At 51.1% G+C, this 23,832-nt stretch overlaps 7 protein-coding genes across 7 annotated transcripts in view; 6 read left to right on the top strand and 1 right to left on the bottom strand.

Moving 5' to 3' along the window:
* Positions 1 to 527: 527 nt before the first annotated feature.
* Positions 528 to 2,482, top strand: EMWEY_00014720 (4-hydroxy-3-methylbut-2-enyl diphosphate reductase, related; the record flags this gene model as incomplete). The annotated part of the gene is made up of 4 exons (XM_013477315.1): positions 528 to 908; positions 1,078 to 1,300; positions 1,577 to 1,916; positions 2,245 to 2,482. The coding sequence occupies 4 exons, from the start codon at positions 528 to 530 to the stop codon at positions 2,480 to 2,482; spliced, it is 1,182 nt and encodes a 393-aa protein (XP_013332769.1).
* Positions 2,483 to 4,103: 1,621 nt separating this feature from the next.
* On the top strand, positions 4,104 to 5,108 carry EMWEY_00014710 (hypothetical protein, conserved; the record flags this gene model as incomplete). The annotated part of the gene is made up of 1 exon (XM_013477314.1): positions 4,104 to 5,108. The coding sequence occupies one exon, from the start codon at positions 4,104 to 4,106 to the stop codon at positions 5,106 to 5,108; it is 1,005 nt and encodes a 334-aa protein (XP_013332768.1).
* A 2,337-nt stretch (positions 5,109 to 7,445) lies between these two features.
* On the top strand, positions 7,446 to 9,188 carry EMWEY_00014700 (hypothetical protein, conserved; the record flags this gene model as incomplete). The annotated part of the gene is made up of 5 exons (XM_013477313.1): positions 7,446 to 7,663; positions 7,817 to 7,941; positions 8,050 to 8,187; positions 8,319 to 8,747; positions 9,103 to 9,188. 5 exons carry the CDS (start codon positions 7,446 to 7,448, stop codon positions 9,186 to 9,188), a joined length of 996 nt encoding a protein of 331 aa, XP_013332767.1.
* Positions 9,189 to 10,878: 1,690 nt separating this feature from the next.
* Positions 10,879 to 17,799, bottom strand: EMWEY_00014690 (Protein SEY1 homolog , related; the record flags this gene model as incomplete). The annotated part of the gene is made up of 19 exons (XM_013477312.1): positions 10,879 to 10,894; positions 11,013 to 11,066; positions 11,197 to 11,273; positions 11,390 to 11,919; positions 12,088 to 12,197; positions 12,399 to 12,636; positions 12,962 to 13,013; positions 13,217 to 13,284; positions 13,570 to 13,691; positions 13,836 to 13,885; positions 14,037 to 14,070; positions 14,294 to 14,380; positions 14,605 to 14,677; positions 14,898 to 15,102; positions 15,627 to 15,812; positions 16,521 to 16,656; positions 16,746 to 16,869; positions 17,412 to 17,509; positions 17,741 to 17,799. The coding sequence occupies 19 exons, from the start codon at positions 17,797 to 17,799 to the stop codon at positions 10,879 to 10,881; spliced, it is 2,319 nt and encodes a 772-aa protein (XP_013332766.1).
* Positions 17,800 to 19,615: 1,816 nt separating this feature from the next.
* On the top strand, positions 19,616 to 20,134 carry EMWEY_00014680 (hypothetical protein; the record flags this gene model as incomplete). The annotated part of the gene is made up of 1 exon (XM_013477311.1): positions 19,616 to 20,134. One exon carries the CDS (start codon positions 19,616 to 19,618, stop codon positions 20,132 to 20,134), a length of 519 nt encoding a protein of 172 aa, XP_013332765.1.
* A 512-nt stretch (positions 20,135 to 20,646) lies between these two features.
* On the top strand, positions 20,647 to 22,213 carry EMWEY_00014670 (hypothetical protein, conserved; the record flags this gene model as incomplete). Its single annotated transcript, XM_013477310.1, has 2 exons — positions 20,647 to 21,361; positions 21,624 to 22,213. 2 exons carry the CDS (start codon positions 20,647 to 20,649, stop codon positions 22,211 to 22,213), a joined length of 1,305 nt encoding a protein of 434 aa, XP_013332764.1.
* Positions 22,214 to 22,941: 728 nt separating this feature from the next.
* EMWEY_00014660 (hypothetical protein) overlaps positions 22,942 to 23,832 on the top strand; it is a gene marked incomplete at both ends in the record, with an annotated part of 2,943 nt that continues 2,052 nt past the window's right edge. Inside the window, one exon of the mRNA XM_013477309.1 lies at positions 22,942 to 23,022. Within this exon, the coding sequence (XP_013332763.1) occupies positions 22,942 to 23,022 (81 nt within the window). The remainder of the gene's footprint in view (positions 23,023 to 23,832) is intronic.

Below are 23,832 nucleotides of genomic sequence, written 5' to 3'. Positions count from 1 at the left end.
CTTCCTCTCTAGGCCCCCCCCCGCCCCCCAAAACGAGTCGTTTTCTTATCCTTCCTTTATCCCCTGTTGGACAAAAGCCCGAGCTGTTCATCATGAACAAGAGGGCAAACTCTGCAGATAACAAGAGAGAAATACACCGTATGATTGTAGGGTGTGTGGGAGGGAGTCAAGAGAGCGATAAGGCAATTGCTGTTCCCTCCCTCCGTTGTTCTCCCCTCTTCCAGTGAGTGTGTGTTTTGTACACAAGCACGCCTTAGCCCTAGGATCAGCTCTTCCCCAAGAAAATCCCGGGCGTAATGACGGGGGCCCTCCTGTCTGCCCCGCGGCTGCTCTCTCAATGTTCACTGTTGCCTATTGTTGTTGTCTTTTCTCTGTATCTTCCTCTAATTGATTCCTTCTCATTGCACACAACTCTTTTAACTTCGAATTCTCAAAAACCGATAAGAAGAACGGCCTTCAATTCTTTCTGCTTAACCTCCAACTACGAAAAGCCTGCTGCAGCATGTAAAGCAGCAGCCCTCAATCGCATGCCGGCAAAAGAGTTACGAACAGTAGAAGAAACAGAAACAGCAGCAAAGCAACCACACAAACAGACAGCAGCACCCATACGAGAAGCAGCAGCAGCCCCATCAGCGGCAGCAACAGCAGCGCGCCGCTTCGGTGCAGCGCCATTGGCAGCAGCGGTGTTTGCGGAGGCGGAGGTGGGTGCAGCAGCAGCGGCCGCAACAGCGGATGCAGCAGCAGCAGCAGAATCAGGTCCCGTGGCCCTAGTTGCTGCTCCTCGTGGGTTCTGTGAAGGCGTACGGCGAGCGGTAGGAACAGTAGAAGAGGCCTTGAAGGTGTTTGGGCCTCCGGTGTACGTACACCACCAAATCGTCCATAACGAGTTTGTCTGCAAACAGTTGGAGGTCAGCAGAAAATCCCCCAATTGCAATTCACGCATTGTTTGCAGTGCTGGTTTTTCTTTTGCTGCTGTTTCTGCAGCAGGGCGAAATGCTGTTTGTTTAGAGGTGAGGTTGATGCTGTTGCTGCAGCGTCAGCATATATATGTTGCTGTTGGTATGTCTGTACACTCAGGAAAGAGGAGCTATTTTCGTAGAGAACCTTTCGGAAGTGCCTTTGAATTCGGTTGTCGTCTTCTCCGCCCATGGGGTTTCCCCACATGTACGGAAAAAAGCAAAAGAAAGAAATCTGACGACAATTGATGCTACCTGCCCTCTTGTACAGAAGGTACATGTGTACGTACACCAGAAAGCACAAGAGGGATATCACATCATTGTCATTGGCCACAAGGATCACGGTAAGACAACGACTATTTGTTTCTATACAGTTTTCTTCTACGTGTATGCGCATGCTCTTGTGTTTGTGTGTATGCTTGCGGCGAATGAGAATAATGCCCCTTTATTATATTAAAGGGACACACGGACAAATCAACATAAAAATACGCACAATGGATTTAATTGTGTTCGCATTTGGTCCCACAGTGAGTTGGATCATTCTGGCTGTTTGCATGCATGTTCCCTTTATTTTTAGTTTGTTCCTGCGTGCTGCCTGCTGTTTGTTGCTGTTGCTGCAGTTGAGGTGCGCGGGGTTTGTGGGGAGGCCCCTGGAAGGGTGCATGTGGTGGAGAGCAGTGACGATGTCCATTTGCTTCCTTTCTCTGCGGAAGAGAAGTTGTTCTATGTGACACAGACAACGCTGAGTATATTGGACTGTTTGCACATTGAAACAGAGCTAAAAAAGAGATACCCCAACATCGAAACTATCAAATCGGGGTCGGTGTGCTACGCAACTTCTAATCGACAAGCTGCATTAGGCGCCTTAGCTGCGCATGCACAACTTGCAATTGTTGTAGGAAGCAGAAGCTCTAGCAACGCCCTCCGACTTGTGGAGATTGCTAAAAGCAAAGGAATCCCGTACGAATACCTACACATCCACACCTTGCATGCATGCATGCAGCTGTGCATGCATGCATACCTACAGAGATGCAAGCACTCTGTAACACGCGCCCTCGTAGAGGGGGAGTGTGTTACAAGAAACAAAATCAAGTGATTTCACCTCAGAGACTCCCCCTCGTAGAGGGGGAGTCTCTGAGGTGAAATCACTTGATTTTGTTTCTGATGCATTACCTGCATATACGTTAGCCGGCTGCAAGTTCCACGAAACCCTGTCTGCGTTGCTTCGTTATTGGTGCTCGAATTGCTCCCGCGTCCATAGGTTTTGTTACTTTGTTTCCTCTCGCAGGGCTTATCTGGTTGGAAATGCAGACGATGTAGACCCTCAGTGGCTGGCTGGTGTGAAACGCGTTGTTGTTTCTGCTTCTGCTTCAACTCCCGAAGAATTAACAAAACAAATAATGAACAGATTAAAAGCTTTTAATGTTCAGTTGCAAATCGAAGCCAATGCAGTCAACGAGAAGAAACCCGTGTGGAAGCTTCCCAAGTCCGTACAAACAGCCCAGCTGTCTGTGTGCACTCCATAACCCAGGCTTTTCCCTCACATATTGCATTTAAGGGCTGCACTCACAAAGCACTCTCCTCCTGCTGGCTTCTCCAAATGGTTTCCCGTAGGTTCCGGTACACCGCAGAGCAGCTGACATGACTCAAACACAACCCGTTAAGCACATCAACACAGGCCAAAGTTCATAACATCAACGAAATTCTGCAATTGTACATTCTGCCTGCAGGCCGACACGCGGAAATGCGCAGGAGACCAGCAGCCAAAGGGACATATCTAGAGCTGCCTGATGCACTAAATTGCAAATGCTCTATGCATGCATGCGTACATGCGCGCATGCGTGCATACATGCATACATTTTTACTTCGGAGAGTGACTTCCTCGTCGCGCTCGCGTTCATGATCAGATCCCAGTGAAGCTACTTCCGTATAAACATATCAAAATAACCGCAGTAGCTGAGACCAAACACCGAGCTAGCATGATGCCTAGATTACCGATTGCATCCTTGTACGGCCTGGAAGTGCTAGATAATTTCTCAAAGCAACCTGCCATCGTTACCTATTGATGGCTGGATATTTGTTTTACACCGAGCAAGCATGCTTATATATGGCATGCTCCTGGATTGAACCCATTAAGCATTTCGGCATACCATGTCGGCGTACCATCTACAGGTCACCCAGCAGAAGGCATTATCTATATTTGGTATGTATTTTATATTTGTATTTTTATCCCACAAGTGCATCATTGATGACGTGGCGTGGGGTTGACCATTTAAATGCAAATATAAAATTGGATGATGTGGCCTGGGATTGGTCATTTAAATACAAATATAAAATACATATTCAACGTAGATAACACCTTTGGACGAATCTACCATCCTCAATACATTCAGTGACAGTGACGAGGGATTTGGACACCTTAAGAGTGCAAAGCCAGTCGCATGTCATCCATAGGTGCTATGGCTCGGCTAACCAGCAACCATCTCCACACCTGGTTACTCATAGTGTGCAGTATGAAGCTTCTTATCTCTAACTTAGTGGTGATCGGCACAAGCTAAACTGCTGGTGAACTGAATTGCTCTTATCTCACGTCGAGTCATTATGTAACTCTCTTGTTTTGTTTACGAGTGATTGAGAGTAGCAAACGAGCCGTGCTCCTCTAACAACTATGGCTATACCTCGACAAGAGCCTCCTGAGCCACTCATGATAACTACGGAGTCGCCCACAGCCGCAAGCCACAAAGCCACCCCACATTCCATTGAAAGCGAGTTTAAATATTCAAAAAGAGCATTGTACATTAACCTGACGAAGCAAAGATAAGTATAGTTGGGCGCTTTAGCCGGATGCCATGCGGCTCCAAAGGCGCTTATTCATCCAGCCCCAAACACTGCTGCCACTTGTGCCTCGTTTTGACTCAGCGTGTACCAGAACATGCTCAATGGCTACTCATCTTCTTTTCGGCGTATATCTGCAATACTTATTTATTTATATTATTTATTTTGGCATAGCTTGAGTTCCGGGCCTACTCCAGTGCCCGGGACAGCACTCGTGACGCTCCCTGGCCTTTATTTCCCCAGCCGGGAACTGTCAGCGGGGCATGAGGAGAAAATAAAGAGGGGCTTGAAGGGGATCTCTGCTCAGAGGGGATGGAAAGTAGGCGATTAGCAGAGGAAGGAGGGCAGGGGGGACCCGGCTCTCCTTCTGGGGAGATGGCGGGTGGAATGTCTTCTGCTGACGACTTGCAGCACCACATCGAATGGGCTCAGAGAATCCTCGACGATCGCACCCTTGTGCCGCTACAGCAAAAGAGGGTTCAGGATAAGCCTCATAGTGTACTGCATCTTCTTTGGGGTGCAGTGCTTGTGCTTCTCGTCATATTTGTGCGCCGGCTGCCCCGCTTCCCGGGTGTTATTGTGCCGCAGCGCTTGGATCAGGGGGATCCTTTGATGTACTGGGAGTCAAAGAGCCTCATCGGCGATAATCCGGAGGAAGGAATGCAGCGTCGGCTCCGCAACAACCCCCACGTCATTAAGGGTTTCCTTGATTTCGCTCAGCTTTCCAGGGACAGCTTGGGCCGCAGGGATAAGGCGTCCCAGAGGATTCACAACTTTCAAAAGCAGATGGTGGCTGCTTTTAGCCCGCTGATCGTTGTCACAGATCGCATGACTTCCTTGCTCAAGCATTTTCCCCCACAAGCGGACAGCCTGCCGGACAACGCCGATGAGCTGAGGACACAGTTGCAACACCTGGTGGAAGAGGAGAATGCCGCATCGGATAGTAAGGATGAAATCCTTGAGGAATTGATCACAAGCAAAATGCGCAAAGATTTGTATAGCGATCCCATGGTAGCCACTGCCCTGCGTCGTCTAATGGACATAGACTCCACGTGCATGCACAAGAAGATTGAAATGCTGGATTTCTTGACCAATGAGGCCATGAAGGCCACAAATGAGACATCAGTCAGCAAGATCATGAAGAAGGAGCTTCAGTCTCTCGAGAAAAAATATAAGGCTGTGGCGGAGGATGCAGAACGCGAAGCAGCAGCGTGTATGGCGTTGCTGCCGCCACAGGACCACTGGCTCCTGTTGCTGTTCGTTGAACGTCTTGGAGAGGTTCCAGCCCCCGCAACAACAGCAGCAAATCCGAACTAAGCCTTTGGAAGTCATGCAGCTGCTCACTTTGTGGGTGGCTCGGCATTTTTTAAATGCTTCGGAAGGCATGCAGCTGCTCCATCTGCGTGTGGCTTGGCATTTTTTAAATGGCGAACGCTTGCGCGAGGGCTCGTCTCCAGGTCACAGCTCGTTCGTCTCAAGCCACGCGTCTGGAAAGGGGGGCTGCACAATACTACCAGCACAGTTTGCACGTTGCACTCGTCGAGGACAACAGTACGTTCAGCAGGTACTCGTTGCTAGCAGCAGCAGCAGCAGGTGTTGTTAATCGTGAGGTACTCGTTGTTGCTATAAGAAGCAGCAACAGCAGCAGCAGAAGGAGCTGTTAAGGGTGATTTAGGTGCCCCTCTTACTCAGGGAGCATTTCGAGGCCCGAGCAAAATTCGCCGTCTTGGTTTGATGCCTTGGGCAGGCTGTGGCGGTTATTATTGTGACGGCCGTTGTGCCTACGGCGGCTTTGCCGCTGGGTACCGCATTTATTTCTCTGTTGTTTTAACAAATATGCAAGACGTGAAGTTGGCGTTTTTAAGTGCAGTAGTCCTCCCCTGGATGAATGGTAGAGCTAGAACATAAGCGCCAGTTCGAAGAAGCAGCAGGTGCTTTGCCAGTTCACGTTCTTCAGTAGAAAGACCGATAGAATGGCCGCTGAAACGGTTAGACCGCAGAAGTTAGGGTGATAGTTTACGCTGGTTCCACACCGCATCTATCAAAGGTTGTAACGGCACTGAGCAAGTGGCGGTAGATGTTTCTTTAGGTTGAGGTAGCATCTCTCTGGTGCACGAAGTGTAGGGTGCAGGGAGATCTGTTCCGCTTTCAAGTGGCGCAATTTTTCCATTCAACTGGCCTACCTGCCATGTTGAGTTTGCCTTCGGGGCATGCTGCAGTGCAGAAATGAGTGGTCATATATCCTTTCCATATCAAGTTTTGCAGAAGTAAGCAATGATGCGATTGGGTCGTTAAAGTAAGCACTTCATATATGCTGCTGTAAATGCAGGCGGCATCTGGGGTGTCGTATTTAGCGTACTGCTCGAAGGCGCATTCCATGCTCATGAGTGCCAAGTCACAACGCACACACACACAACGCAACGTAGTGGCACTTCTCCTCTGAACCTTGTGCTGACTCTCATGCAGTGTAGGTCCAAATAAATGGGAGGCGTTTTTCTGTTCTTTGTTCCTTTCCATTCCCTTCCTTGCGAAGCGTCTATTGCGGTTTCCCAGAAAACGGCGGCGCGACCGCCGCCAGCTGGTGCGCGACAGTGACAAGCAGCACGAATTCCGCCAGATAATATATTTGCTGCATTAATCCTTCAATTAACACAATTAAAAGATGGTGATTGTCTATTTTCTTGAAAATAACATCTCAACAGTCTCACATTGTGGGGCCGCCGCCTTGGGATGCAGCACGGTAGCCGGACTCGGCAGCGGCGACCATGAGCGAAATACCTGGATAACCATTCTGTTTCCCTACATCTAATCCTTTCCCCATCAAAAGTAATAACTTGGTCTTCTCAATTTGCAAAGGCCCCTTCGGTTTTCACAGCATGCTGACCTCCCGGGCCTTTTGACACCCGTGCAGCTGTCGTAGTTCATCGACAGTGGGATCAGCAAGTGAACGGTGTAGTATGAGCGTATTATTTGATTCCTTTGCTAGTGAGGAACAGCGTTTTCTTTAATCGCCTAAAACTGCCTGGCTACCAAGGCAATGGCCGTCATGGGAATGCCTGGTCCAACGTATCATGGGTTCAAATATATAAAATATGCACAACCCCTTGTTTTCCTCCACCCTCGCTACGTGATCAATGTCAGCTGTTGATAGCTCCACACTCCCGTTATTGGTGCCTCTGTCCGAGATCCCCGCAGAAACCAGTGGAGCTCATCTTTTGTCAGCGGTGTGCTGATGCAGGATAAGAGGGGATCCTGGCCTACTGGGAGCAGCAGCACAAGCCCGCGTCTTCCTTCTTCACGATGCTGAGAGGTGACAAACCCACGGTGGCATCTCCGATCCCTCAGTCTCAGGAATGCAGTTTAGGAGATGTCAGCCGTCACTGTACACCGCTGGCCCGGAACCCGCCACTCGCAGCGGCAGAGTCGTTCCAGCAGCAAGAAGAAATATACCAATATAAGCTGCAGCAGCCGCATTGCGTTCGTTTACCTCGAAAGGGACGGCAGCTTGCAGAAAGAATCACCTATCATCAGACTCCGCCAACAGAATCAGTTCCCTCCCGGACATCCGAAGTTCACTTCGGTGCCGATGCGGTCACACCCCCGAATTTTAGGCTTTTGGGTGACACTTCTCCTCTTTCAAGTTCCCAAGACCTAATGGAGTTTCAGAACCAGGCGTCAGAGCACACGCAACCATGCCTGTCAGCGGCAGAAGAGGCCAATTGGCGTCCTCAAGGAGGCGGCCTTGCCAATACTCGGGCCGATTTTCATGGAGAGAAACATTTGAGACATGGTAGTGGAGAGGTAAATGATGAATCGGCTTTAAAAGAGGCAGATGGAGGATTTCAACGAAGAAGTGCAGCACAACACTCGCGGTCAAGAATTCAGATCCTCGGTCACCTCATGCGGGTCTGTTTGCAGCTGGTGTTTCTGCTCTTCCGAGAGGCACATGAAGTGACGTCTGTGTGTTTGTGGCAAATGCTAGGATGGGGTTTGGGGGTTTTCAGATGCTTGTGCTGTCGCTGCAGCGTTTGTCTGCATTTGTTGGTGTCTGGTGTATCTCGGGAGGACGGCCAAGGGAGCAGACCCCTGGCGTGCGCCTACGAATCATTTGCCAAACTCTTGCGGCTCGCAGGTTCCCTGATAGAGCGCAGTGAGGCAGCAGCTGCATCTGGACAGTGCCGTGCAGTATACGAAATGCTTTCCGCTCGGACGGCAGCTGTACAGACAGCTGCAAATGTTGGCTGCATGTGCACGGCAGTGATGCGGCACTTGAAAGCTTTCTGCTGCACAACTGTGGCGGCCTCAGCGCGGCAGCAGATGCAGCTGACAACTGCTAAGCAGAAAGTCGACGATGAAGGAAATCTGGCACTTTCTTCTGAGGAAGCGCTTGCCACCGGTGAGGCCAGCATGGCTGGAGGTAGATCAGCGGGAGAAAACAACTACCGCGAAAAGGACCTTAGACCGTATATTCATGAAGCAGCAATAACTGTACGGGTGCTGCTGTATCCTGCTGCTTTGCGCATGCAGCTTGCGATCTTTGGGCCTCGCTGCACCGGGTGTCTCCCACGAAACGAGTTAGTGTTGCTCAATTTCAACAGCTTCTTCGCCAGCGCCTCGTACCTCGCGACGGTATTTTGTATTTAATACCCGACCGCTACCCAATAGAGCTGGACCCCCACCAGATGCCATCGGGGGAGGTCAAAACAGCGACTCAGCAACAAGAGGAACAGCTGCAGCAAAGCGATGAAGTGCCTCATCATTTTCCTGCAGCGTACACCCGCCGCTCAGACTCTGTCCCGCGTTGGAAGCCTGTGGCCATAGCAATAGATGCACTCCACTCTGCATGCCGCCTCTGTACAAAGGTGTTGCAGGCGTTGCTACGCCAGACGCAGCAAAGGCAGCAGCAGCACAAGCAGCAACAGCAACAGCAGCAACAGGAAAAATCAATGCAACGCGGTCGGCATTCCCTTCTCTGGAGCATCCCAGTAGAGGCGATGGCAGCTGCTTTCCTGCTTTCTAAAGTGTGCAGATGCGATGTTGCTGTCGATACACCGGAATCAATCAATTGCACAATTCAGTTGCTTCCTTGGAACCAGAGACGTTGACAGTACAGATGCTGCTTCGCTACCTTTTGCTGCTGCTGCTGTTTCGGCACTTCCTAGTTCAGCTACACGTATTGATGCTACTGCTGCACGCACTGTTCCCGTTGCAGTTGTTGTTGCTGATGCTGCTCGTGCTGTTGCTGCTGCCGCCTGTGGCAAGGCTATTCGCTTGCATCACCACATGGGCCCTGCGTTGTGACATTTCGCAGAGAATATTGAGGGCTTGCGGCGTCGCCTCGTCAGCAATTATCGGGTTTTGTTTGTCCAGCTGTCGGCGGCTGCTGCTACTGCTTAGCACATTATGTGGTGAAGTTGCTGCAATTGTTGGCTTGAATGTGAAGCGTAATACGCTACTGCTTGGTGACGGGCCTCTCTGCGGTGTATGGGCAGCTGCTCAAGGGCTTGGCAGGTAAGTGTTTGAAGGCGTTATACGTAGTTATATATAGTACTAGTGCGCACACAAAGTAAATACAATGCTACTTATCATGACTCAGCAACAACGGTTTAAGGCGCTCGCATGCAGCGCCTAATTCTTAATTTTTATCTTTATCTTCTAGCGATCCAAACAAAGGCTTCTTTGTGAGCCCCCTCTGCACCCCACACCGAGGGGGACTTGCTGCCAATATTTCCCTTTAGGTAGTCGCACCGGTGGTGATTGCTGCTTTCAACAGCAGAGTGGTGGCCTTCTCGTTTTACTTTGCTGCATCCCCTCTGGTGCTGTTGCTGTGGCTGTTGGCGCTGCTGGTGCCGCTGCTGGTCCTTCTTGTGTTGCAGAGCAAGGCGATGATAGCCTATAGATGGTGAAAGCAAATAGATGCCTTAAGGAGAGTCGGCCACACACCAAGGGGGCGTCGAAAGTTTAAATAATTTAAAGAGGGCTACAAACGACTGTCTCTCTCCCCTTAGCTGGGTCCGATGGAGGCCTCGATTGGGGCTGTTTACTGGGCGTTGATTGGGTGCTTGCATGTATACAAGAAACGCATGCTTGCATGCATTCTTATATGCATGCAACCATGCATGCAAGCCTTTTTTAATGATAAACACACCAAGCAACAGCCACCCTTGAGGGGCTGGAAGAGGCGGCGACTAGCTCTTTCCTGCATTGCTCTAAGGGAGCAGCACCCTTTTTTATTCGGACAGGAGCACTTTTTCAGCCTTTTTTCTGCAGTGCATGCATGCGCTGCTCCCTGCAGACATTTGGTTTAAAGTATATTCAGAGGACATTTGAAGATATTTTACAGGGCCGCAGGGAATAAGGAGGAGGTAAAAGGTGAAAGAACAAACCCTCTCTGCCCCCACACAGAAAGAAATGAAGGCCACAGAAACAAAATGCATGTTAATACGCATACATGCATGCAGACCTAGCTACATACATCTACATATTTTCTTTTCTAGAGATGCAAAATGCATAAATAATGCATATATGCCTACTATTTTTATCAGTAACAGCGGAAGCAACAGCAGCAACGGGAGCAGCGGCACGCTTGAAAAAGCCAAATCGACATTCTGTGAAATATTAAGGAGACCTTCGGTCCTCCAACCGCCAGCGCTGCTGCTGCTGCGAGATTGAGGTTCGCACCAGCCTTAAGGGCAGCCGTACAGTGTGCTGCAGGTGCATGCATCACAGCTGCATGCAACCCTACAATTGCAAACGGAACTTCAGCTAGGACCGGTGCTCTATTCCTCCGGCTGCCTCCCCGCTGCTGCTGCTGCTACTGATGCTGCTGCTCTTATGGCGCAGGTGCGCGGCCGCTCCCGAACAACAGCCCCAAAGCAGGCCAAATGCCGCAGACGTTGCTTACGTACAACGTAAAAGGCCGCATGCATGCATGGCTGCATGCCTGCACGCAGGGCCGATGCATGTGTAGGTGCATGCATGTGCAAATAAATAAAGGAAACTCTCCTAGTTAAGAGGTATCCTTTGGCAATTCCAAAGGCAACAACTAAAGACAGCGCCTCCAGTACATTCCTCTGCCTCCAACAACTCAAGTTGTGCTGGTCCTGCAGCAGCAACAACATACGCATCCTCAACACATGCAGCAGCACTCTGACCGCTGCAGCAAAGAGTCGCGCTGCTGTAACAGCAGCAGATACAGCTGCAGCAAAACTCTCAACGCACTTGGGATCAGCGTGTTGAGCAACTTTCTCTCTCAATTCAGCGACTTCTCGCTGCCTGCAGCAAAGCAAGACAGACAACAACGGCAGCTAGCTGGTTAGCTAGCTAGGCAGCTAGCTATGGGCAGCTAGCCAGCTAGTTACTAGTAATATGGAGGAGATGTAGTGATACATAAAAACAGACATACTTGTGCATGTCTCCTGGGACCTTGCTCTCCGTTCGCGGCGGCGGCACGGATACACCTCGCCCCACTAACCCACTAGGCTGCAGCAACGCAACAGCAGCAGCACCAGCAGCAGCAAGAGTGAGACGAAGTTGGGGGAAGGGGCGAAAGGGGAAGGACGCACGGCAGCAGGAGGTAAAGAAACATTGCAGCTTACATCCATCATGTCAGTTGCTTTTCTTAGCAATCCATGGAGAAGCGGCTGCAGCAGCAGCCGTAGCAGTTGTGCTGCTTGCTTAGCGCTGTGAGTGGCAAAGCCGAACTGGCCACTAAGGAAGACTGCAGCACCGAACACCAGCAGCAGTACCAGCAGCGGGAGCACCAACCAGCTGCTGCTAACAAAGGATAAAACCATGCCTAGCTCGTCCCATCCAAGACACAGCAGCAGCACCCAACCCCACAGAGGCACTGCCCTCCACGATGCTCTGTTGCTGCAGCGCTGCTGCAGCAGTTGTGCCTCGCGACACTGCTGCTGCATTGTTGCTACAGCTTTTCTTTGAATAGCCTGAGCAGATATTGAATCTATCAAAGGCCTGTAGAAAGCAGCAGGCATTGCATGATTAGACTCCTCCTTTCCTCCTGCTGCTGCTGCAATATCCTGCTCGTCGGTTAGATCTTTGTCCTCCAATGTTGAATGCAGCACACTTAGCCGTCTCAGCTGCACCTCTCGCAATGTCGGAATCAGCACTGCATCGCAACCACAAACCTAAAGCCTAAGCCCTAAGCCCTAAACTTGGGAATTCCATGCAGGGGAGCCGCGCTCGAGGCGCTTTTGTGCAGCAGCCGCAGTGTGCAGGAGAAGCAGCAGCAGGAGCAGCAGCAGCGACTACGAGCTGCTCGGCTGCGTTAACCCACATAATGCCTGGGACTTGGCACTCAAGAAAAATTTATCGAGACTCTCCACTGACAGCAACTCCCAACGCCGCGGTTGTTCTTCTTCATCAAAGGAGAAGAAACAATTGAATCTGCACAGACAAATAAATTATAACAAAGTGTATTAATAACTCCTACATCTACGTCTGCAGCTAGCTGCGCTAGCTAGCAGGCTGTGTAGAGGTATCTTGGTAGAGCTAGCTGGCTAACTAGAGCTAGCTAGGTAAACCTAGATCCACAACAGCAAATGCAAAAGCAGCAGCAGTAGAAACAGCAGCAGCAAGTTGCGGCACCTCTCAATGATGTAAATATGCAGACAACCCCCGAGCTTCTCCAAGCACTTCCGCAGCTGCCACAAGGCGATTTTACGGCAGCGAACTGCAAACGCTGCTGTAGCTGCTGCTGCTGAGTCACCCTCCTCGGTCTCGCTGCTGCAGCCCTTAGCAGCAGCAGCAAAATAAGTGGCGCACAGTGTCGCTGATGCTGCAGCACGACCTCGGCACAACTCCCAAAAACGCTCAGGAGAAAAGTCTGCAAACAACACACGATCAAGTCCTCCTTGTTGCTGCTGCTGCTGCTTCTCTCCATACAGGTGCCATTAGTGTTGTTGCTGCTGCTCTCGATCCTCCTGCCGCTGCCAGTAGTGATCACGCTGCTGCAGCTAATGGCTATCTTGCTGCAGCTGCTGCAAATACTACTTCTGCAAGGCTGCTGCAGCATTTGCTAATGTCATTGTATCTGCTGCTGGTGAGGCTGTCGACCTCTGTACAGCACTGCATGCCAGTGACTAAGAACAGCAGCTGCTGCGGGCACTGCTGCTGCTCTTGCTGCAGCAATAGCCTACATCTGTGCTTACCGCGTGCTGTGAGGAGCGCGTCCAAGCCTACGAAGCCTTCATCGCACTTCTCCTGCAGCAGCAGCAGCAGCAAAGCCAACAAACAGCAGAGCACTACAGCAAGAACCAGCAGCTGCTCCAGTCGCAGCATTGCCGCCGCCGCAGCAGTACGAAAAATTGGACGTGCAAAACAAATCGAGAGACGGGGAGCGAACCGGGTCTAGCAGCAGCAGCAGCAGCAGCAGCAGCAACAGCATCAGGCTTTAGAATAAGCACCTCTATTGCTTGCTCGAGAGCAGCCTGTTGTTTCTCGCGAATTGTATTTGCCTCTTGTTGCATCTCCTCTGCGCAACACACACAAAATGCAGCAGCAGAAGCAGCACATGCAGCAGGAACACCAGCAAGTGCTGCTGCTGCTGCCACGAAAGCAGAAGAGTCGAACGCTCACCAACGACAAGATGCATGCAGAAGAGAACAAAAAAGGAAATAAAATGCCCATATGAAGCAGCAAACAGATGCAAAAACAAAAACGAATTCACCAACTGCTGCTGCATCCAGCGGCAGCAGCACCTGGATACAAAGGAGGATACAAAGGAGACAACATAAAATATCCCTTTTTTGCTGCTTACGTCGCAAAGATGCAGCAAAAATTTTTGAGCAAAACTCCAAAACTTCGCCACTCTCTAAAGAAATATTGCAGCTCTCGCTAAACTCCCTAAACTCTTCTTCTGCTGCTTCTATTGCAGCGGCACTGCAGCAGCAGCAGCAGCAACAACAGCAACACAAGCAGAAGATTGCAAGGCACATGTGCCTTCTCCAACGCTGCAGCAAGACCACAGCAGCAGCGACAGCTGCAGCAACAACAGCAGCAGCAGACTATGCAGCGCTGCCTAACCTTCTCTTGCGGAAAGAAGCCCACAACTCGAGCATCGCATCTCCCTTTCCCTGCAGCAGCAACAGCAGCAGTAGCTGCACTAGAAGTAACGCACGAACTGCTGATCCGCATCGTGTGCGTGAGCACTATGCAGTAGCAGATAACTGCCCTTTGCTACTGCTGCTGCTGCAGCCGCCTCTATCTCCGCCTCAGCAAACTTACACACACGTCCCGTGGAGAATAGTTGTACGCCTCCCTGTTGCAGCAACAGCAGCACAAGCAGCAGCAGTAGATGCAGCAGCTCAACCCGTGAGTGGTTCTACTGGCTTCTGCAAGTGGCTTTAAGAGTGCATGAGTGTCATCTGCTGTACCGCACGCCCGTGCTGCTACAGTATTTTTTGCTGCTCCTGCAGTGTTTGCTGCTGCTGATGCTACTGCTGCTGCTACTGCTGCTGCTACTAGTGCTGCTTCTGCTGTACCTTAGTTCGTCTTTGTGCTTGTTTGCTATTCTCTCCCGAGCCTCCGACAGTTGCGCCTCCACAATGGGCTTGAAGAGACCAACAAGGCTGCAGCAAGAGCATGCAGATAGCAGCAACAGCAGCAGCATGCATAATGGCAGCATCAGCAACATGGAACCAACGACGGCAACAACAGGATGCATGCGGCAGCAGCACTAGCCGCAACACACGCGATACCCACAATAGAAACAGTAGCAACAATAGCTAGGAGAGCAGCAGTACCGGGAACAGCAGCGAGTGCAGCAACAGCAGCAGCAAGAGCAGCAACTGACCCTTCAATTAGTTCCGCTTTAATGCTAATGCAAATCTTTTGTTGATAGCGCGTAGCCTGCGACAGGTACTGTTCTGCAGCAGCACCAACAGAAACAAGAGCAACAAGAACCGTAGCAGCAGCAGCAGCATCGGCAGGAGCAGCAACAGCAATAGCAGCAACAGCAGCAATATAGCAAAACTACATGCAAAAGATACGAGGGGGAGAAAAGACAGTAGCAGCAGAAAAGACAAAAAGAAAACGAACAGACAAGACGAAGAAGCAGCAACAATAGCTAGCTAACTAGCCACTAACCGATGGCATCATTGGCAATATTAATGAGTTCCTCTCGTATTGCTGCTGCATCTGCTGCTGCAGGTCTCAAGTACTGATGCTGCACAGCAGCAGCACGTGCTGCTGCTGCCTGCAGCGCCTGCTGCTTTAAATCTTGACAGCGATATATTGCAAGCATTTCTTTTTGATTAGGGATATCCAAATGAGACTGCTGCTTAATTGTGTCCTGCAGCAGCAGCACATACAGCAGCAGCACATACAGCAGCAGCACATACAGCAGCAGCACATACAGAAGCAAACCCGCATGCAGCAGCACCACCACATGAAGCATATGCAGCAGATGCACAAAATGCAGCAGGTGCAGCATAACCGGGAACGTTTGGAAGCTGCGACACAATTGGCCGCTCTGCTCTGCTGCAGCACCGGTAGCAGCACGAACTGCTTCTGCTTGTGCTGCTGCTGCTGCTGCTGTAGCTGATAGCCATAACAGGCACCACTACTCACCCAGATATTCTTTGCGTAAGCCCCAAAGCCGTCAGCAGGAATACAACGAGTGTAAGACTTAGGACTCAATCCCTTCACCCATCTGCAGTGTGCATACACTCCACATTTACGCAGGACTGTGCAGCAGCAGCAGAAGCTAGGCAATGGGAGCAGCAGCAATGGGAGCAGCAACAAGGGCAGCTGCAGCACATTTTCCCGGGACAGGACACAAGTAGTATCCATTCATTCACCGAGAACGCATCTGACTGTGTTAGTCGTGCTGCTGCTGCTGCTGCTGCTGCTGCTGCTACTGTTGCTCGTGTTGGTGTTGCACCTGTTTCTAAGGCGAATGACGTCCTTCTCGAACTCCTGAGGGGCAAGGAGTTTGTGAGCCAAACCCATCACCTCAACAGTAAAGAAATCTGCTGCTGTTGCGTTTGCTGCTGCTTCAGGCTGAAATCGCAACACATACACCCAAGCATGCTAGTGTTGTTGTTGCTGCTGCTGCTGCCGATTTTGCCCGGTTTAGCGCGGTGCACAGAAGATTTGGGCTAGCCACTGAAAGCAGCAGCAGACAGTGCATGCATGCAACAAATGCTATCCGCAGCAACAGCAGCGGAAGCAGCAGCAACAGCAGCAATCGAAATACTTTTTCTATTTCCTTCCATATTTTGTTGACATAATCATTAATGATTTTCTCCTTCATGACGTCTGCATCAAAGCACACAACCTTTTAAGCCTTAACAACTATAAACCCTAAACCCTAAACCCTAAACCCCAGAAGCATAAGCAGTACGCTCTACTAGACACAACCAGCGGCAGCAGCAGCAACAGCAGTAGCACAAGGTGCAGGTGCTGCAAAGGCACCCATAAGCAGCAGCAGCATGACGAGGAGCGCCAGCTGCTACAGCATGAACAGCACCGGCGGCACCCTAACGACTAGTAGCAGCAGCAGCAGCAGCAACTATTCAATACCTTCAGGAACAATGGTCGGCGCCCAGTCACGGACAACAAACAGCAAAATTGTCTTTGGGGCGCTGAAGAGAAAGCAGCAACAGCAGCAGCAGCAGCAACAGCAACAAGACACCAAACACGACAATTAGTAGCCAAGACAGCAGCAGCAAAACAACCGAGCAGCACCAGTAGTATCAACATCATTACCACCATCAGCAGCAGCAACACCCCAACCACAGCAACACCAACAACTCCAACCACAACCATCATCACCATCATTACAAACACCAGCACCAACACCACCACCACCACCACCACCACCACCACCACTAACATCATCATCCTCATCGTCACCACACAGCAGCAGCAGCAGCATCAGCATCAGCAGCAGGAGCATTATATTATTAATATATATATATATATATTTCTTACTTATCCTGTGAAATAAATAATTCTAAATGGGCTTCCATAACAGTCTTAAGTAGACCAAATCCAGAAGAGGTATGACAGCCGAGTGCAGAAGTTGAAATATTCATAATTAGACAATCAGCCAATGCTAAAGAAAATAATGCGAAAAAATTTTCATACGATTCACGTTTATCTCCACGCTCTCTTGAATCTAGACCCTCTACATCTAATATAAGGACTGGACGCTCAAATGGTATTGCTACTATTGAATTATTATTATTATTATCTACTATTCCTGCTCCTGCTGCTGCTCCTGCTCCATCTGATAATGCTGATAATGAATTGTCATTACTGCTGCTGTTGCTGCTGCTGCTGCTGCTGCTGCTGGAGGGGGAGGAGAGGTGAGGGAGATTGTCACGACCCGCCCATAAACCTTTTGTTGTTTGCGAATAACCACGTTGAGCATCCATTACTTGAAATGTACAACCAAATAAACAATTCATTAAGGTACCTGCAGCAGCAGCAGCAGCAGCAACAGCAGCAGCAACAACAACAGCAGCAGCAAATGGAGGAGGAGCACTAATAGTAGCAGTGTCAGCAGTAATAATAGCAGGAACGACTGTTGCTGCACCTGCAGCAATAGCAGCAGCAGCAGCAGCAGCAGCAGCAGGTGCTGCTGTATTGACGTACTTTTCCCGCTGCTCTGTGATCCTAAGATGGTGACAACATTAAATTGAAATCCTAAGTCTGTCATTCCTTGATCTTTTATCCATTTCTCCAAATCAGCTCTGAGGTGTACAGGCAGCAGCAGCAGCAACAGCAGCAACAGCAGCAGCAGCAATTGACAGAAATAAATGAACAAAACAGAAATAGCAACAACAGGAGGACCAGCAGCAACAACAACATCAACACTAGCAGCAGCAGCAGCAGTACCAGTAAATGCAACAGCAGCAACATTAGCAGCAGCAGCAGTAGGAACAGCAGCAGCGGCAGCAGCAACACAGCAGCAGCAGCCTCACGTCATCTCCCCATCATAGTCAATGACCTGGATAAGGTCACCTCCAGAAAGAGTTGTCATTTTCGCCTGCTACTGCTGCTGTTGCTGCTGCTGCTGCTACTGCTGTTGCTATTGCTGTCTCTGTTCTTGCTGTTACTGCTGCTGCTGTTACTTTCGTCCATTCAGCGAGAACGTAGTAATCAGATGAGCAGCGTAAGATGATTGGAGTATACGGAAGTAGCTACTGCAGCTGCTGCTGCTCTTGCTGCTGCCGCTGCTGTTCCTGTTGCTGCTGCCTTCGTAGCTATGAGGGATCGTGCAGCATCCCCAGACGGCCACTCGCTAAGGCTACAGCTGATGCTGCTCAATTGAACGTGACTTGCTTCTCCTGCTGCTGCTATTGCTCCGGAGTAGGAATCTCCGCTGCGGCGGCCCTGTGGGATCCAGTCCCTACTGCTGCTGCTGCGTCTGTTGCTGCTGCTATTTCTGCTGTAGGTGTCGATTGTGTTGCTACAAGAGCTGCATGCATGTCTCTGTTGCTGCAGCAATTGCTTGGCTTCAAGGAAGTCGCAGCGGCAGCACCAGCAGAGGCTGTTCCTGCGGCTGCTGCTGTTAACTGCTGCTGCTGCTGCTGCTGGTGTGTCTTTGTTTCTCCTTTAGACAGGCAAAGAAGAAGCAATAATTAAAGATAAAGTAGCTGTCTCCTCGTAATAGGGGAGATGTGCTGCTATGCCTGCTCGGGGCAGTTCTTTGCTGCTGCTGCTGCTGCCGCCGCCGCCGCTGCTGCAGCAGGAGCTGCTGCTGTTGCTGTTGCGGCTGCAGATTCCGACGAGCAGCAACAGGAGCAGCAGTAGCAGCAAAATTAGTTAAAATGAGTGATGTAAACAGAAATAATCCTGTCAACTCAAATCAAGTTTAATTTTTGCTGCAGCAGCAGCAGAAGAAACTTCTCTTTGCTGCGGCAGGCCGTTGTCTTTGCATGAGGGGCCCTAGGAGGCCCGGTTGCTGTTGCTGTTGTTGCTGCTGCTGCTGACCTTGTTGCTGCTCTTGCGGCAGCTCCCTGCTGCAGTCGTGGTGCTGCAACGGTTGCTGCAGTCGTTCCTGCTGCGCCTGCCCTCGTTGCTGTCTTCCCGACTCGTGAGCGGCCCCGTCACACGATCCAGCAGCAGCAGCAGCAGCAGCGTCAGCAAAACGGGTGGAGGCGATTGAGGTTACTCTTGGAGCAGCAGCAACCATAGCAGCAGCGACAGCTGCTGCTGCTTCAGCGGCACGACTGTTGCACGTGGGACAGGAAGGTGTCACGCGAGCAGCAGCTGCTGCAGCAACAACAGCTGCAGCAGCAACGACAGCTGCTGCAGCAACAACAGCAGCAGCTGCAGAATTAGCAGCAGCACTTGCAGATCCTCCCCATGCGAGGTGTCTCAAAGCAGCCTTGCTGCTGTTTCTGCTGCTCCTGTTGCTGTTGCTGCCCCTGTCTCGTCGCTTCCCAGAGTCTAGCCTGAAGCAGCAACACTGCAGCAACACTGTAGCAAAACTGCAGCAGCACTGCAGCAGCACTGCAGCTTTTGCTGCAGCAGCACCTGCAGCAGTAGTTGACGAGGAGGCTGTCCTTTTTAGAGAGAGCACGCGGTAGAAGCAACAGCAGCAGCAGCAGCAGCAGCGGGAGGAGGAGGAGCAGCAGCAGCAATTGAAGCATGCGCATTCTCTTGCAGCAATGCCTTCATTGTGCAGAATATTATTGGCATTAATTTTGCTGCCAGTTGTGCTTGTTGTGTCTGTGTTGCTGCTACTGCTGCTACTGCTGCTGCTAGTGGTGCTGCTGATTAGCCGTATTGCTGCTGCAGTCCCGCTGCTGCTACGACCTATTAATAGAGACTTGGCTATTTATTTGTATTATATGCCTTATGGAGGTGTGCCAAAGAATAGGAACAGCAGCAGCAGCAGCAACAGCAGCAGCAGCAGCAGAAACAGCAACAGCACCATACGCGCAGTCCCAGAAAGCAAACCTTCTGACGACCCGCCTAACAGCAGCAGAGCAGCAGCAACATCTGTGCTGCACTGCTGCAACAGCACCAGCGCTGCTGTCACTGCAGCAAACGAAGCAGCACTTGCTGCAGCTACTGCAGCAGCAGATATAGACACTGCAGCAGAAGCAGGAACCGTGCTGCTGGATCCAGCGCCCTCGTTGAACCCAACGCAGTCGAAGGAGAATAACACCTGCAGCACCACCGGCAGCAGCAGCGAGAAGAACAGCAGCAGCAGCAGCAAGGAGAACAGCAGCAGCAAGAACATCTCAGCCTTGACCCCAGGACGGCATGCGAAGCGGTTTAGGCGTACCCTTACCGCAGTAGCAGCAGTAGCAGAAGCAGCAGCAGCAGCAGCAGCAGCCGTATCACCAACAGCAGCAGCTGCGTGAACTGCAGCAGCAGCAACCACTGCAGCAAACGCTGCAGGATGCGCAGTAGCAATAGCCGCACCATTACCGGGCTGACCCTAGCAGCAGCAGCCGCTGCAGCATTAGAAGCAGCAGCAGCATTTGCCCCTCTGGTGTAGAGTGCGTGCAGCAGGGGAAAAGGATAGCAGCAGCAGAATTGGAGGAGCAGCAGCTGCAGCAGCAGCGACGTAGAGTAGGAGCAGTAGCTGCAGCAGCGGCAACCCGCAGTAGCAGGAATAGCTGCAGCAGCAGCGACGCACAGTAGCAGCAGCAGCTGCAGTAGCAGCGACGCACAGTAGTAGCAGCACCGCCACCACCAACTTGCAGCTGCAGCAGCTGCAGCAGCTGCAGCAACCCGCAGCCGACACAGCAGCAGCGGCAGCACCAGTTGCTGCTGCACCACCAACTTGCAGCTGCAGCAGCAGCAGCAGCAGCAGCCCGCAGCCGACACAGCAGCAGCAGCAGCATCAGCTGCTGCTGCTGCATCGGGGAAGATGGGGCACTTTCAAGGGCAAGCACTTAATAGTGCTGCTGAGTGGCCTGCTGCAGCAGCAGCTACAGACAGTCCCTCAGAGGACAGTCCAGAAGCAGCAGCAGCAGCAGCAGCAGATGGGCCATCAGCAGCCGATGCAGCGGAGTGTACCTCCAGCTCTGGCGAGACTCAAGGCTCAACAGCAGCAGCTGATGCAGCAACAACACCAGCAGAAACTGCAGCAGCAGATGCAGCAGTAGATGCAGCAGCAGATGCAGCAGCAGATGCAGCAGCAGAATCCGCAGCAGCGCCTGAAGGTGTATCCTCATCTCCTGCAGACCCATCATCATCATCATCACCATCATCATCAGCAGCAGCAGCAGGGGACACCGAATCAGCAGCAGCAGGAGAAGGAGAAGAAGAAACATCAGCAGTAGCAGCAGCAGCAGAAACAGCAGCAGCAGCAGCAGCAGCAGCAGCAGAAGCTCCGTCTGTGTGGTCCTTATTTCCTACTGATTGGCAAATGTTACCAATTAGCCGAATTGCTTCTCTTCTTTTTGAATCTCTTATATCGGGGGGGAGGTCGCTGCAGCGCGTCAGCAGCAAGCGCAGCAGCAGCAGCAACAGCAGCAGCAGCAGGAATAGCAGCAGCAATAGCAGCAGCAGGAAATCATCTCTAGATCCACAGGCAGACTCAAGGCATCGGAGTCCAAGGCGGACACACAGAGACAGTCAAGGTAAGCAAGCTACGGCCGCTGCTATTGCTGCTGTTGCTGCTGTTGCTGTTGTTGCTGCTGCTGCTGGTTATGTTCTATCTAGCAGTGTCTTATCTGCTGGTGTTGCAGCAGTTGCAGCAGTTGCTGCTGCCGAGGAATTGGTTGCTACTGGTGTGGTGTGCGGGAGAGCTGTTGCTGCTGTTCGTGCTGCTGTTGCTGCTGTTCGTGCTGCTGCTGCTGCTGCTGCATGCATTTTTACTGCTGCAGTGTCTTTTGTGTGAAGGGTCATCTTCGGAGGGGACAGCAGAATCTCCCTGCAGCTGCTGCAGCAGCAGCGGCATCTGCAGCAGCGACAGCAACGGGGAGAAGACTACGCCGCTGCTAGGCCTGGCTAGCAGCAGGAGACACAGCAGCAGAGGGACACACAGCAGCAAAGCCTTAAGACAGCGCAGCAGGAGATCACAGCAGCGGCTGCTGCGGCGGCCATCTGCTAGGAGAACATCACGTGGTGCTGCTGCTGCTGCTGCATCTACTGCTGCAACTGCTACTGGTAGCGTCAGCAGGAGCAGCAGCAGCTGCTGCAGCAGCAGAGGGAACAGCAGCTGCGCAGATGTGAGTGATAACGCAGATGATGGGGAGGAAGACCAACACAAGCAGCACGAAGGGCACCACCAGCAGCAAGAGCAGCAAGAGCAGCAGCAGCAGCAGCAGCAGCAGCAGCACGAAGACAGCGGCACGAAGCCATCCTTAGAAAATTGGATGGGGACTTTGGGCCTTGAAAATGTTCCCTTAGAAAAACTTATTATACCGGGTAAACAGCAGCAGCAGCAGCAGCAACAGCAGCAGCAGCAACAGCAGCAGCAGCAGCAGTAACGGCATTAGCAGCAGCAGACCCTAAACGTTAATAAAAGCTAATAAACCCTAAACCCTAAACCCTAGATTGGTGTTTGTTTGCTGCTGCAGCAACACACAACAGTGCATCATGGAGGGTTGCGCGATTGAATGAGCAGCAAGCATATTACTGCAGACTTGTACAAGTCTGGGTTAGCTGCCAAGTAAGGCATCTGCTGCTGCTGCTGCTGCTGCTGCTGCTGCTAGACGGTTTGCATTAGCTGCAGCCGTTTTTCATGCTGCCATACTCACTACTATTGTTGCGCATGCATGTGTATGCATGCATTAGCTGCTCTTCCTGCTGTTGCTGCTACTACAACTTCTACTAAAAGTATGGCTGCTGCTGCTGTTGCTGCTGCTGCTGCTGCTGCTGCAGGAACTGAGTATATACGAGCAGCTGCGTAGAGGCATTCGTTGGTTAGACTTACGTTGTTGTAAGAGTTTAGAGGCTGTTACCTTACCTCATAGAAGACGACCACAGAGGAGACACAGGAAAGCAGCAGCAGCAGCAGCAGCAAACATTAGCAGACGTCCTTCTCTTCGATTCCCTTCATCATCGTCATCTGCTGCTGCTGCTGGTGGTAGCAGCAGCAGCAACAAGGTCTTGGATGCTGCTGCAGCCACGCATACTGCTGCTGCTCATGCTTCGTCTTCGCCTGCGTCCAACCCCGCCACGCAGCAGCAGCACCAGCAGCAGCACGGTCATCATCATGAGCATCATCCTCATCACCATCACCATCAGCAGCAGCAACAACAGCAGCAGCAGCAGCGGATCTCTGCTGAGGAGGAGGGTAAGACTTCTCTCTCTTCGCGGGGTAGTCATCACACGAAGAGGGAAACAAGTGGTCAGCAGCAAGATGCATCCTCATCAGCAGCAGCAGCAGCAACAGCAGCAGCAGCAGCAGCAGCACATAGAGATGATGCATTAGCAACAGGAGCACGTCGTGTTGCTGTTGCAAGGGAAATGAAGTTTGCTGCTCCTCAATCCATCCCGTTCTGTGCACATGGAGGTGTACTCACTGTACCCTTGGCAAGTTTCCTGCTGCTGCTGCTGCTGCTGCTATTGCTGCTGTCCCCAGTACTACTGCTGCTGCTGCTGGATTGATAATGCCACCCCTCCCTCCCCTCCTGCTCCCTTTCCCTCTCCCTCCTCACCACACCAACACGACCCAGTACAACAACACAATCACCTCCTCATCCTCCTTGTCCATCTGCTGCTGTTTCTGTTGCTGCTGCTGCTGCTTCTGTTGCTGCTGCTGTTTGTGTTGTTTCTGCTGCTATTTGTGTTGTTTCTGTTGCTGTTTGTGTGATTTTTGTTACTATTGTTTGCTGTTATTGTTGATTACTACTACAGATGCGTGTATTAGAGGAAATATATATATTTTTATCCTTACATCCAACAGAAATAATATTTATTAGTTGTGTTGCTGATGAAGGAATTCTTGGCGAAACTTTTTGCAAAATTTCCGAAATTTCAATTTCGGAAATTTTTTTTTGCATTTCGAAATTTCTTGGAAATTTCTTAGGACCACCAATTCATCAAGGAATTACTATACAACAACTTATACAAAGGTTATTTTTTATTATTTATATTTATATAA

This window comes from Eimeria maxima, genomic scaffold (genome assembly GCF_000499605.1).
Source record: "Eimeria maxima Weybridge genomic scaffold, Emw_scaff115, whole genome shotgun sequence".
Lineage (NCBI taxonomy): Eukaryota > Apicomplexa > Conoidasida > Eucoccidiorida > Eimeriidae > Eimeria > Eimeria maxima.
This window is presented reverse-complemented; position numbering and strand designations above follow the sequence as displayed.